This window comes from Apus apus, chromosome 2, assembly GCF_020740795.1.
Source record: "Apus apus isolate bApuApu2 chromosome 2, bApuApu2.pri.cur, whole genome shotgun sequence".
NCBI lineage: Eukaryota > Metazoa > Chordata > Aves > Apodiformes > Apodidae > Apus > Apus apus.
Genome location: NC_067283.1, coordinates 47,190,389 through 47,204,057, shown reverse-complemented (window position 1 = coordinate 47,204,057; position 13,669 = coordinate 47,190,389). Strand labels below are relative to the sequence as shown.

The 13,669-nt window shown below is 48.5% G+C and overlaps 1 protein-coding gene and 2 non-coding genes across 3 annotated transcripts; all 3 read left to right on the top strand.

The window, feature by feature from the left end:
- The first annotated feature begins 35 nt into the window (after nt 1-35).
- On the top strand, nt 36-4,400 carry RPSA (ribosomal protein SA). Its single transcript, XM_051609229.1, has 7 exons — nt 36-109; nt 378-545; nt 1,122-1,240; nt 2,547-2,792; nt 3,640-3,768; nt 4,004-4,172; nt 4,259-4,400. Exons 2-7 carry the CDS (start codon nt 413-415, stop codon nt 4,351-4,353), a joined length of 891 nt encoding a protein of 296 aa, XP_051465189.1. The 5' UTR covers nt 36-109; nt 378-412; the 3' UTR covers nt 4,354-4,400.
- Nucleotides 1,864-2,022, top strand: LOC127381943 (small nucleolar RNA SNORA62/SNORA6 family). The gene has a single exon (XR_007888836.1). It is a non-coding gene; the product is annotated as a small nucleolar RNA SNORA62/SNORA6 family (small nucleolar RNA).
- Nucleotides 2,929-3,087, top strand: LOC127381942 (small nucleolar RNA SNORA62/SNORA6 family). The gene has a single exon (XR_007888835.1). It is a non-coding gene; the product is annotated as a small nucleolar RNA SNORA62/SNORA6 family (small nucleolar RNA).
- Nucleotides 4,401-13,669: the final 9,269 nt, after the last annotated feature.

The following is a 13,669-nucleotide window of genomic DNA, read 5'->3' as shown; positions in this document are numbered from 1 at the left end:
GCCCCTTCCGAGCCTCCCCATTGGCTGCCGAGGCTATATATAGGCGTCAGGGGGAGCGGGCCTTCCTTTCCGCCCCGCGCCCGCCCGGCCTCCACACGGCGTTGTCAGCGTGAGTGCGGGCCGCCGCCGCGGGAGGGCTGCGGGCGGCCGTGCCGACTGCGCCCCGGCCGCGGGCCCCGCCGTGTTGCTGGCGGCTGGGGCTGGTGGAGCCGCAAGGCAAAGCCGAGGCCCGCTGGATGCGTGGAAGGAAGGGGTGGTGGAAGGAAAGGGTGGTGGAAGGCGGCCGGCGCAGCCAAGATGGCGGCCGGGGCTGCCGTGGTGGGGCGGGGAGAGGTGGGAGCCCCCCCCGGGACTGAGCCGGCTGCTTCTGCCCGCAGGTTCCCTGTCGTTGCTTCCAAAGGGAAACCCCGCAATGTCCGGAGGTCTCGATGTCCTGCAGATGAAGGAGGAGGATGTCCTCAAATTCCTCGCTGCCGGGACCCACCTGGGAGGCACCAACCTTGACTTCCAGATGGAGCAGTATATCTACAAAAGGAAAAGCGATGGTAAAGCTGTAGGGTGGATGGCCCAGGGTGGGCTGCAGGGATTTTGTGGGCACAGCTGAAGAAAGCAGGAAGGTGCTAGTGCTCCCTGGCAGCTTCTTCATGGCTTGAAAGGTGCCGACGTCTTTAGTAATTAAGTCGCGTTACTGAGAAAAGTACGATACCCTTATTGAATAGTTTTAGTTGGAAAAGACACATAAGATCACCGAGTCAAACTGTTAACACTGCCAAGTCCACTGCTAAGCCATATCCCTAAGCATCACATCTACGTGTGAAAAATGGATTTCTGAACTTGGTAAATAAGTCACAGCTGGATGTGGACCCTTTGCTACTTCATGACTATAGTTCCAAAACGGTTTTAGTGTCTCAGTAGTGATTGTTGCTTGTTCAATCTGAGCTGCATCCTTTTAATAAAATGAAAGCTCGTTCCAAGTTCATGCTGATAGGTGTGTTACGTTTAAACTGTGTGGGAGAATTTTCCTTGAAATAGCTAGAGTTTTAGAATAACCACAGCTGTGTGACAAGTTTACTTCACTACAGTGTATTTGCTTATTGCTCTAAACTCTTTGTCACTAATAGGCATTTACATCATTAATCTGAAGAGGACCTGGGAAAAGCTGCTCCTGGCAGCCCGTGCCATTGTTGCCATTGAGAACCCAGCTGATGTGAGCGTCATTTCTTCTAGAAATACTGGACAGGTATGGACATTTGTTGCTCATGAGGCCTGCAGTCTTGGGAGCAGGACTGTCTTGCCACGTGTTGTGGCCTTCTAGTGGCAGCTTGATAAAAGGGAGTAACCAGAGTTTTAGCTCTAGGAGCATCTATTTGGAAGGATGTTTCTTGTGTTGCTCTTGCAGCTTAGAAGAGATCAGTTGAAACCCACCCTACAGTTCTGTAGTTTCAGGGTGTTTGGTAACTTTATTTTGGTCATGTCCTGCTTTGGGTACTTTGTGTTGGATTGCTGGCATATTAGTGTTCAGTACGCTGGTTGTGTACCCTCCCAGTAATTCTGTGGGTTATTGGCACTGCTTTCTGGGGAGAGGAGGTGCCTGATAGAAAAGTTTTCAAAGAACTTGTTTGCTCTGCTATTGGGTAAGGCATTGTAACTAGTATATTTTTAATTTCATCTCTAGATTTTAAGCAAAAAAAATGTCTGTCCTAGAAGGACACATGCACTTTAAATGAAATCTTATTAGCCACTGAAGTTTATCTGTGAGCTCAGTGTCTTTGGAGTAATGCAGGTGGTGCAACAAACATACAGAAAACTCATAAATGACTGAGTGGGTTTACAAAGGAGGAGCTGGGGCTCCTGTGGACTTGACCTGCACACTGTTAAAGCTTGGTGCTGAGGTCAGTTTCTGGCCGATGAGCTCCCAAGTGTCGGAAGTGTGCTACAGCAAACTGCCGGCAGGGTTTTCGCTAACGCCAGGAGAGGAGCTCCCTCTGTGAATGGAGTTGGGTAGTAGGCCCTGCCACATGCCCGACCAGCTGATGCCTGAGGAATTGAAACCTGTTGCAAGTGAGTAAGAACTGCCAACTGCAATTTTAATGGACACGGCTACGGTCTGTGTGTTTTACTACTGAGCTTTTCCTGTAGTCCGTGAAGTTACTGGACAATGAAAGGATGTAGAAATAATGGAAAAATGTGGCTTTGCTTTTTTCATAAGCTGTTTTGTCCCTCCTTTCATGACTTGATTATGAGACTTTAGAGTAGAACTTGCAAATAAGTTCAGGAATAAAAAAAGGTTTCTGTACCTAACTTCCCTAACTTCTTGCTTTGCAGGTAGGTAGGATGTTTTCACATCCTGGTGTTGCTGTAGCTGTTTTTAAAAGCATTTTAATTTTGTCTTCTTCTGAATGCAGAGCCATTGGTGAGCCCTCTTTTCACAGGAATTGAAACAAATGGTGTGATTAGATTCTGTGCATGTTCACTGTCAGAATACTCGGGTGACTCGGTTGAAAGGCAGTTTTCCTGCTTCACCTTTGCCATGGTCTGTTTTGCAGCGCGCCGTCCTGAAGTTTGCTGCTGCTACTGGGGCTACTCCTATTGCTGGCCGTTTCACCCCTGGGACCTTCACAAATCAGATCCAAGCAGCTTTCCGTGAGCCACGGCTCCTGGTTGTTACGGACCCCCGGGCTGATCATCAGCCACTGACAGAGGCGTCTTACGTCAACATCCCCACCATTGCGCTGTGCAACACCGACTCCCCGCTGCGCTACGTGGACATTGCCATTCCCTGCAACAACAAGGTAACCGCTTCACTGGCAGCGTTCAAGGCTGCATCTTCCAGAGTGTGCCCTGGGTTGGCTTGGATCTCACGTCTCCCAAGCTGATGGGCTAAGGCCTCTTGTGAGCTAACAGGAGTGGGTGGGGCGGAGGAGATGAGCTGCACACAGTTGGAGCTTGGAGCTGAGGCCAGTTTCTGGCCAAGGAACTCTCAAGTGTAGGACGTGTGCTATAGTAGCCTGGCAGGACTTTTCGCTGACACCATGAGGGTCTTTGTGGCCCAATGAGTGGAGTTTGATAGTCGTTCTTGCCACAGCTTATGTGTGTGAAAGGAAGATAAACTGAACTGATGAAGAGACTGGTCTGAAATGTTCCCTTGCCAGAAACTACCTGAAAGGTAAAGTCTAGGGAGATGAGAAAAGGTCTTTGATCTCTCTCTAGATGTCATTCACCAAAACTAATGAATGTAAAATCCAAGCATGTATGTAAAGATTTGCTCATTTGGTCCAAGTTTTCATTCTAGCATATATGATGAGCATAATCTCTGTCTTTGGGCAAGATTCATGTGGAGTGGTGAGCAGTGTGAAACTCCGTAGCAGGAGAATTGCTTCCAGCTACAGTATGTACAGCAGGTGCAGTTGTTGGTGATGGAAGTGTGCTGGGATTTCTGCAAAGACCGGAAAAAGCCACTGGAATGTCAGAGTTGCTCTTCCAGTCCAAGTAAATTGCTTTGGGCATTAGCAAATAATAACTTTATCTTGCCAAGCAAGAACCTTGGGCTGAGTGCAAAGAAGTCTTGCTCTTTTAAAGAAAAAGTGTTTTAAAAAGTTCAGCTTTACAGGAAATCCTACATAGTGTCTTCTGTTCCAGGGAGCCCATTCAGTGGGTCTGATGTGGTGGATGCTGGCTCGGGAGGTCCTGCGCATGCGTGGCACCATCTCCCGTGAGCACCCATGGGAAGTCATGCCTGACTTGTACTTCTACAGGGATCCCGAGGAGGTAGGAGACCTGTAAAAGGAAGTGTGGCTGTGTGAGGTGTCCTGCTTGTGCTCCTGCCCCATGGGCCTCAGCCTGCTGTGGAGGACAGGTCTTGCCAATGTATTAATTGCACTTCACACTTACGGTGGTGGTTAATTAGTCTTGTCTGTTGTTAGTTGGTGCACGTTGTTGGGTTTGTGATCATGAGAGCGGTGAGGTGTTTCTGGAAGACTCAGGCTGTGCTCTTCCATTGCAGATTGAAAAGGAGGAGCAGGCTGCTGCTGAGAAAGCAGTTACCAAGGAGGAGTTCCAGACCGAATGGACGGCCCCAGCTCCTGAATTCAACCCTCCTCCTCAGCCTGAGGTTGCAGATTGGTCTGAGGGAGTGCAGGTCCCATCCGTGCCCATCCAGCAGTTCCCCACAGGTCGGTTTCGGGCGGGTTGCTGTGGGAAGAGGAGGGGGGTGTGTTGTGGGGGGTGACATTGAGCGTTGGTGTCTGTGTCGTTGCAGAGGACTGGAGCGCCCAGCCTGCCACTGAGGACTGGTCAGCAGCTCCCACAGCCCAGGCTACGGAGTGGGTTGGCACTACCACCGAGTGGTCTTAACTTCAGTCCCCCTCCGCTGCCAGAGAAATAAAGACTGGTTTAGTACACCCCGCGCTTCCTGTGGCTTTTCTAAACCTGGTGGCAGGTGCAACACGCGGGTAGCACCGGCACGGGGCTGGGAGGGAGGGTCTGCAAGCGGCTGTGTCACCCTGCCTGGCAGCCGGGCCGTGGGCTCCGGGCTGCCCGCCCGCCCCGCTCCCTGCCCCGCCATCCCAGCCATCCCAGCGCTGCCGCCTGGGACGCGGTTCCCATTTCCCGCCTCCGCTCGACCACGCCTCTTGATGACGTAGCGGCTTCCTATTGGCCAGGGAGCGGTGGCTGACGTCACGCGGCGGGGCAGGCGTTCCCGCCACTCGGCGCTGCGGGGCGGGGGGGGGTGGTGTGAGCGGGTGAATTTCGTCTCGCGACAAATCGGTGACGTCATCTCTCCCGCCCGTGACGTCACCGGGGCGCGCGGCGTGGGGAGGGGGGCGGTGGCGGGTGTTGCTGATGTCTTCCTCGGAAGCACCGCGGTGATCGCTAAAGAGCAGAACAGCAAGTGGGTCCGTCTGCTCTGACTATTCCGGGGCTGGTGTTACCTCTGTGATTAAGAGCAGTGAAAGGCGGCAGAGCCTTCGCTAAGGGAAAGGGGGGTTGTGGTGGAGGTCGCCTTGCATCCCTTTTCCCATGCTGCTGTGGTCCCTGTGCTTCTCCTGGCTTCAGCCGTGGCAATCAACCTCTCAAGTGGATATTAAATTGTTTTCCTTTAGCAGTTGTGCTGCTTGTTTTTCCTGCGGGATTCGTAGCAACAGTAAAAAAAAACAAACAAACCCCAAAACTGTGTGTGTTCCTGCACAACATGTGTCTGAAGGAACCGGACCTTTTTCCTCTTTGCTTTTATGTATGAGATGCGAGGCAGCTAAGGACAGCAATCCTTAGCAGCTGAGAAGCATGTGGCACTTCACCATTTGGCCTTGAACGGGCCCCTGCCATTCACTTTGTGTGTTCTGGTTTTTGGGTGTGCGTTTCTGGCGTGTCCTCAAGTCTTTCCCAGCACCCAGCAGTGGGAGGCTCTTTCCTGCTGCCTGAGGTCTGTCCCCTGTGTGTCTGGGTGGGATGAGAGCCTGATGGCTGTGGGACTCCAGGTGGGTGCCACAGCTGGACCAGATGCAGCCTGGACAGCAGCTGCTTATTCGCTCCCCAGCTCTCAGGTTGCCCAAAATGATGTGGTGTCCTGGTCTTTCTTTTCACCTTTATCAAAAGTTTCCAAACTCACAGCACAGGCTAACCCTGTAAGAGTAGTACTCATGCTTTGAGGCTCTGCTATTGCTGTTTCACCATTGTCCCTGTTTTCTATCTGTCTGTTAACCTTCTTCATGAGAATGGGTTGCAGATACTGTTAGAAATGAAATGTAGTGTTGTTTTCGCATCCTAGTGTTAGCAGCGTATTGTTGGGGTATTTTTTTTATCTATACTCTGGTGTTAGGAATATAATAGTTTGTTTAAGAGAAGTGAGATATCTGCACATTCCAAGGACACCTGGGGTGATTTTACGGTCCAAGAAACCGAGGGACTTAACTGGGCTCCATCTGGAGGACCCGAACATGGTGCAGGATTTATGGCCAAGATCAGACCCAACAAAGCCACTTCTGTCTTGCTTCTCATCAAGACTTTTCTTTTACAGGAAGCAGGGGTTTTATGCACAGTTGAAGGAACTCAGCTCTGTTTGCTTAAATCCAGGCTGCAAAAATGTTCCATTCTTTCTATCTGTAGGCTGTTTTGGTTTGTGAAACAGTTAACTGGTTGTAGGATGCTGTCTTTTAGGAGTATGGCATAGTCACTGGAAACCTGTTTACTAAAATCAGCTTGTGTGTCAGTGTGTAAAGAAGAGTGGGTTATGTGTGTGGTTGATGAACTCACCTCACTGCTCCTCTTAGGAGGTTTCCTCCCCACCCAGGACTGCCAGTGTGCAGTTGGAGTGGATCTTGTAGTGTTAAATTATTTTTCATTCTTTCTCAGGTAATTGCATGCTGGTACAGAGAGGCTTTACATGGAGTATTGCACATGCTAAATCCACAATTGTCACAAACTCAGTGCTCTTCAAAGCTGTGTATCTCGAACCTTCTCAGGACAGATGAACCCTGTTGTCTTGAATATGTGCATCCTAGCAGAGGAAGAACAGCATTTCAGGTTGGCATCCTTACCGTGGGTCAAGGAGCCACTGGGTCATCTCTCCACTGTTCTACAGCTTGCAAAGAGACATTGGTCAGCACTCAGGCAAAATTTCTTTCCTCTAGCCTATGCTTGGAACTACCAGCTCCCAGCCCTTGCAGCCTAGAGTTTGTGAAAACCTCACCTGCCTCAAGTGTGTATGACAGAGAAAGGTAGAATACAGCTGGATATAGCAATGGGCATGAAGAGCATCCTTTATTAACAAAGAGGCAGGCTGTGATAAACACCTCGGGTATGGTCTTGCTATGCAAAATCTCATCCCCAATTGTGATTTTCTGCATTTCTTGCTTCCTGGGACACTGATTTCTGAGGCTGTTTTTTTACGAGCTCTTTTAGTACTTCTATTTTTAGGAATATTCATGGCCATTTTTCTACTGTCGAGATTTGAAAGTGTGTAATTTTTATTTATACCTATTCCTGTATACATTCAGTACTCACTGATGCTTAAAGCTACATAATTAAGAAATTTTTTTGTTTCTTTGTTTGTTGTTTTTTTTGTTTTGTTTTTGTTACCTCTTCAGTTGAAAGAACAGATATTTTCTAGGCTTTTGCTTAAAACCTCAGTTCATAAACTTTGAGTTTAGCAAATGTGTTTCTTCTCATGTGACAGAATTCTAAGTATTTCCGTCAGTGTTTATTCCACTGGATACAAGATTATTGTTTTTACTAGGACTGCTCAAGCATGAATAAAATAAAACCCCCAAAGGATGTTGGATGTGTCCTTCGAAATGATGGCTCTTTAGTCCTGCTTTGAAGAGCTGAGAAACCTGCTCTGGTACAAAATCTTTCTGCTCATTCTGAATGCCATTGCACTGCACCCAGAAGGGTCTCTTGGGTTGAGTCACACAGCTTATTCTCTTCATTTTGGCTACAGAGTCGTGCCAGTGACTCTCAGGCAGAACAAGGGGTACCACAGCACCCCTGTGCATCTTGCACAAAGAACCTTTCCACAGCACCACGTACCCACCACCCTTACTACAAGGGCTTGGGTTTTTAACAGCTGGCAGCTCACAAGGAGAGGCAACTGAGCCTATTGTATGAGCCTGAGTTGGATGCTGAGGGCTCAAAAAATTAACCCTACATGTGGGTTCGGTTTCTACCTAGGGTTATGCAAAGCAGGGAGCTCAGGATGGGAAGAAGTGTGGCATGTTGCAGAATTTGGAGCTGGTCTCCTGCAAGAATGGTCATCTCAAAGACTTGTACAGACTTTTGCCAATTCCATGCACACCGGCACTGCTCATTCCTGTGCCATGGCTAGGAGCACTGTCATGCAGCTGTAATGCTTAGAAAGCTGCTGTGAAGCTTGTATTGCCCTAGAAGCTGGTCCCAGTCCCAGACAGTCTGGATATTTGCCTTTTGGGTCACAACTCGGTCAGGAGGACCATACCAGCCTTTTGCCTCTCTCTGACACAAGTGTGTTAACAAAAGTAGCTTTCTGGGGGCAGGCAAGCACCCGAGAAACTGCCTGGCAGGCTGCAGGTGCGTGGTGGTGATGGGTTGCAGCTGCGAAACGAGGAGGTGGAGAGAATTTCCAAGAATTTCCGGTAGATGGGGGTATTATTCCTGCTTTGTTCGTGTTTCAGCGGAAGAGCTGGGCAGGTCAGGCACCTGCCGGGGCTAGGGTGGTCAAAAGCTGCTTTGTGAGAAACCTGGGGCTTTTGGCCTGTTTTACCTGCCTCTCCTAAATATCCCAGCTGCTCTTCAGTGCTGTAGAAGAGACTTAATACAGTTGCAAATCCTCTGGATACAAGTACTAGTGGATAAATGTCTTCAGCGACAGCCTCTGTCTCTTACAGTTGGAGCAGAGCTGGTCCAGCCAGTGCTTGCCCTGCCTCTTGTCTGGCTTTTTTACTTCCCTCTAGCAGGATGGTGCCCGCTCACAGAGATCATAATACCCTTTTTGTAAAAAAAACCCCTAAGCCCTACTGTTCTTCTATACATGTCTGAGTGTTAAAATTGTCTCCATGGATTTTGCAAACCTGGATTTTGCTTTTAAATTTCTCTAAGGAAGAGAATGTGGGATGCTTCTGGCTTCCAGTGCAGAGAAACACAGTGTTCCTAGTTGAACACACCTTGGAAAATGTCTAGCTTGTCCACCCTGCTTGGCTTATTGTTTCCAGCATTTCTAGAGTGACTTGTGTTCTCCCTAGTACTTCCCAAGCTCACAGGTGTACAATTCACTACAGCTGTTGACTTTGCTAAACTATTTAAGCAGCACATTTAACAAGGGAATCAGAGTGTGTGTCATTTCCCTTCACTTGTTATTTGCTATTAGAGGCTCTAACTTGAGCAGCAAGATAAAAATAACCCCAAAACCTAGAAAAGCCACCACCAGTTTCCTCTCCACAGCATATCTTCTGGAGGCTTTTTAAGCTACATGCCTGCTCCCAGGTGGGTAAGATTTTATGAGCCCTAGGTGCCAGGGCCCAGAGCATCTCCACCCCTTTGCTCATAAGAACCGGTGTGGGGTAGGAATGAGCCTGCTGTTGGCTTTGCTTCTTGGCTTTGTGAGGCAAACCCACATGTCTGAATGTTGTAAGCATCTTGCAGTTCTTCCTCAGGAGGGCTGAGAAGTCTAGCAATTTTTTATTCTGCTTTCAAGGGTTCAATAATTTGAAAAGTTTTGGAATTAATTTTAAGGCTTAATTTTGTTTGCCTAAGCATAGCTTTGATTGCTCCTTGACTTTTAGGCTGCTCTTGCACCTTGTTTTACATTTTATTTTCCTTCTGTGAAAGCTATGTGGTTTTGATTTTGTTTTGAAATGAAGACTGGGATTTCTTGAATCATACCTTGAATGTAGAAGCAGGAACTTCATTAAAATGTCAAACCTGAGACTTGTGATATAAAATCCTACCAAGTTATCAGTGCTGCAAATTATCAACACCGTGCTCTGCCCAGATGGGACAAGCACTCTTTGGAGCCATCCTTTTCTGGTGGCAGGTTGGTCTGTGCTGGTTCCAGTCTCCTGGGCTCCTGGAGAAGGAGGTTGCTCTCTTCAGGTAAGTGTCAAGCCTTTGCATTTATTGAATGTTAATTTTTAAGTCTTGGGAGTCTCTTACTCTGCCATTGCAAGAACAGTGAATTGACCTTCCCTTCTAGTGTCTGTTTGGTGGCCACTTGTGTTAGGGCAGCACGAGTCCTGGCTGGCTGCACCCTGGGACATGCTCAGTGTGCACGTGTGACCCCATGTGTGTCCTGGGACACGAGGGCTGCTGTAAGACTCTGCTGTCTTCTGTGACTATGTGATTGGTGACTCTTGGGGCTCTCCTGCTAATAAGACAGTTGCAATACAAAAGCTGGAGGAGGACAATGAGTGCCTCCTCTGGGGCAATGTAAGACCTGCCTGAACTGAAGACTAGGACCTGCCAGGAAAAGGGCACTGAGCCCTGTGTTTGTGCCTGCTAGTGAATCACCACTTCACCCAGGGAGGATAACAATCTGAAATGCAATTAGTAAATGAACTGTGACTGAGAGGGGTTGAATCAGCACTGGGCTGAGATGTGATACTGACCAGGAGGTGCATGATTTGGTGGCAAGTGGGAGGGAGCAGGGCTGCTTGTCTCTGGGCAGGCTGTGCTGGAGAGGATGGTAACTGTAGGGCAGGGTGGAAGAAGGGGATCAGGCTGTGCCCTTGAGCTCTTGTTGCAGTGACAATGAGCTTTGCATGCTGTCCAGCCAAAGTCCAGCCCAAAAGACACTATCCCAGCTATCCCCAAAAGACCCAGGAGGTGGGGGGCTGCAACCCCCTATATTTTCAGGTGGATATTTGTTTTTTTCACCTGGACTTTGGTTGGGAGGAATGGTATGAACAATGTATGGTATCCCCAGTGAAGTAATGGTTTTGTCTGTTTGCTGGATAGCTAGTTCAAATACACTACTTGGCTTCAGCTTTGCTAGCATTGTGGTAGTGTTGCATACCCAGGTGGTGACTTGTTCTCTTCCAGGGCTAGATTAGCTCTTCAGAGCCAGCAGAAGGTATCTAAAGCCACTGCTGGTGGAGCTGGGGGACCTGCAAGCTGAGCAGTGCTACTGTGATGACTAAATAAATAAATCTTATCATAACCTTCATATTTTGAAGATCCCAAACATCTGCTTAGGCACTCGGTTATTTACTGCTGCTATGCAAAAAAAAAAAAAAAAAAAAAAGTCCCATATATGTGAAATCTTTCCTAATTAGAGGGAAGTTTGGATCCGCAGCCTTTTGCAGAATACTTGGTTCCCCTAAACAGCTTTGCTTTGAGGGAGGGAGAATGGAGAACGGGGAAGGACACAGCTGCTTGGGATGTTGTTACAGCTGCTGTTCCGCAGTATGGGGTTGCTAATGCATTTCCAATAATGTTCCACCTACATTAACCTGGTCTGCACACTTGATCACTGTGATGGTTTGCCTGTTCTCAAGCAGTCCGGGTAATGATGCTATGCTGTTATGGTTGTTTTTATTTTATCTTCAACTGAGATTAAGTTATTTTTTTCTCCCTCCCACATTGCCTGGAGAGAGATGGCATTGGCAGCTTCTGCAAACATCACTTAGTTGCCACCAGAGAAGCTCTCCTTGCCTCCATTCTTGCTTGAATATCCTCCAGCTGTTACAAAATTTTTCATTGCTTGGATGCAGCAGCAGTGGGTGCAGTGCATATCCCTGTGCTGGCCCCAAGGGGCATGCAGGGCTGCTGAAGTTCTAACTCATCTGCTTGTTACACCTGGGGGCAAACACTCCTGGTTTTCCAGCTCTGTGAGATGGGTTAAATGATGCTAAATCCTGCTCCGGCTGTCTTGGGCATGAACCTCAGGAGAGCCTGACTGGGCTCGGCCCCCAGGGCTCTTGTGTCCAGCTGGTGCTCTCCTGCCTGTGTTTGAGCCTCAGGAGGTGGGGGTCACACCTCTCTCCCCTTGGCTGCTCTGCTGCTTGTGGTGGCTTTTATCCATCTGGCCATGAGGGTTTGATGCTGATACACACAAAGCTTTTGCGTGCTGGGAAATGGCATCTGTCCATCCATCCTGGGCTTCTGTGGGCTCTCCTCCTTCCACCCGCACGCCACCATGGGAGGATGCTCAGCACACCAGCCTCAAATGCATCCCCTTGCCTCACTGCCTTCCAGTTTTGTTGTGAATCATAAAGGAGTGGTGCAGAAAATAATACCAATCCTGGAACATTTTAAAATCTGCTCATCTTTATCCCAGTGCCTGTGTGGATATGTACATACGCAGACTGTCTCCCAACACATGAGAGCTTAGTGGTGTCTGTTTGCTGAGTGCATGGAAGAGGTGGGTATTCCTGGGTAACACCATGTGACACCAATTTAGGATTGAGAGGCCATGTTCACCACTGGTTTTGCCTGTCTATCGCTGGCTGAATTGAAAGGGGACACAGGGATTTGGGTCCTATGATTGTAAGTGAATGATTGCAACAAAGCCAAGCCTCCCCATCTTAGCTTGCCACAGAATAGCATTGCACTGACATAGTCCATTTAAAACATGATGCTGAATTTGGATTCAGCAATGATGACTACGTTATGTGAGAAATGGGCCAGGACCTAGAAATCCTCAGTTTCTGGAGTTGCCTTTTTCCCTAGTGTAAGAGTCGATCAGAAGATCGGTAGTGTCTCAACATTGTCATCAGTGACTAGACCCCAAAATCTGGACCAACATCTCAGCATGAGTTTGCAATGGCTTGCTGAACTGGCTATTATCAGATGCAGAAGCCATGGAGAACAGACTGAGGTACGAACAGTGCCAATACCTGGTATGGGTCTATTTTACTGGAGCAGCAAAGTGAAGAACTGCTATCGAGGAAGATGGATCATGCTTGCTGTGCCAACACCATTGAAGCCTCAGCTGAACTTTCCTCATTATAATGTTATTATAATACAAAAAACACACCTTCTGGTAAGAAACTACCTGCCTCCAAAACTGACCACGCCTCAGACATTCCTCTCTGGGCATGCATGGAAGCCTCACTCCAGACAGGTGGAGGTTGGCACATTTCCATGGGACAGAGGTGGAGTGGAGGTAGGTCCAAGGAGGAGCAAGGTGTGCTACCTAGAATAAAAGATGGTTCCTTAGTAACCGAACTTGGAAGATCTTCCCCACCGAGAGATCATGATGATCAAAGAAGCAGCAGAACACCTTCTGGATTTGGGACCATAGGGATGCCTTTGGACCCATGGTGGTAGCTATTATCATCTTTGCCCCCCCTTTTTACCTCATCTTCCTATTTTTCTTCCTTTCTATCGCATGCCACTTTGCGGGCAAGACCAATAAAGTCATTGTGTGTTGATAACTAAACTCCCTGGGCTTGTTGCCATTTCATTTTTGCGCTTCGGGGTCACAGCTGAAACGAACCATCATGTGTCCACCGAGGAGTGGACCGTGACACTTGGGGAAAAACTATGTCAGAGCATTTCTGAGTGATAAAACCTTGGCTGCAGATGAAAATGGGCTGCCTCCTGCCAAAGGACAAGCTGCTGCCTTGGGGCTTAGGCGAGTGGCAAGGAAAGTGTGACGGAGAGTGAAAAATCCCCACAGTTGTCAGGCTGAAGAGCTGATAAAGTTGCATGTGGAATGAATCAAAATCGGGGGATCACTTTTGAAAGCCTTTCAGTGAGCACTTAGGTTTTTTTTCCTGTCAGGACATTGCTGCTTAGAAGATATGTGGTTTAGAGATGCAGTAGGGCCAGGTCTTCAAAGGTCATCAAAAGACCTTTGGTGGCAGCAAAAGCACCTGGTATATGGGCACAGAAAGAAGTCTGAGTGTGCTGAGGTGCAGAGAGGTGGGTGATCTGCTGCACCCACAGCCTGCCAAGGACAAGTCAGGGGCCTGTAGAACATCACATCGCATCTTAGTGCATCTTCACCAGTGTGGAAGAAGTTGTGGTGCTCCTGGTGCTGGTAGAGCCCCTGCCTGGCTGTGCATGCGGAGCATTGTGCTTTACTGGGTGGGGAAAATCTGCAAAAATACTGGTCTCCGTCACCAGGAAGTTTCTCTGGGCAAGAGGAACAACTGTTGTCTTCCTCACCTGGATTTGTCAGTGAAGGTTTCTTAGGGTAGGTCTCGGTGGGTGCCTGCATCAGTGCATCCCATGGCCTCTCTTCCTACAGTGGCTA

Excerpts from the sequence above, each read along its gene's own strand:
- RPSA (XM_051609229.1), top strand. The coding sequence starts at position 413 with ATGTCCGGAGGTCTCGATGTCCTGCAGATGAAGGAGGAGGATGTCCTC. Across the intron at positions 1,241-2,546 it reads CTTCTAGAAATACTGGACAG|CGCGCCGTCCTGAAGTTTGC; the intron begins GTATGGACATTT and ends TCTGTTTTGCAG. Across the intron at positions 3,769-4,003 it reads TCTACAGGGATCCCGAGGAG|ATTGAAAAGGAGGAGCAGGC; the intron begins GTAGGAGACCTG and ends CTTCCATTGCAG.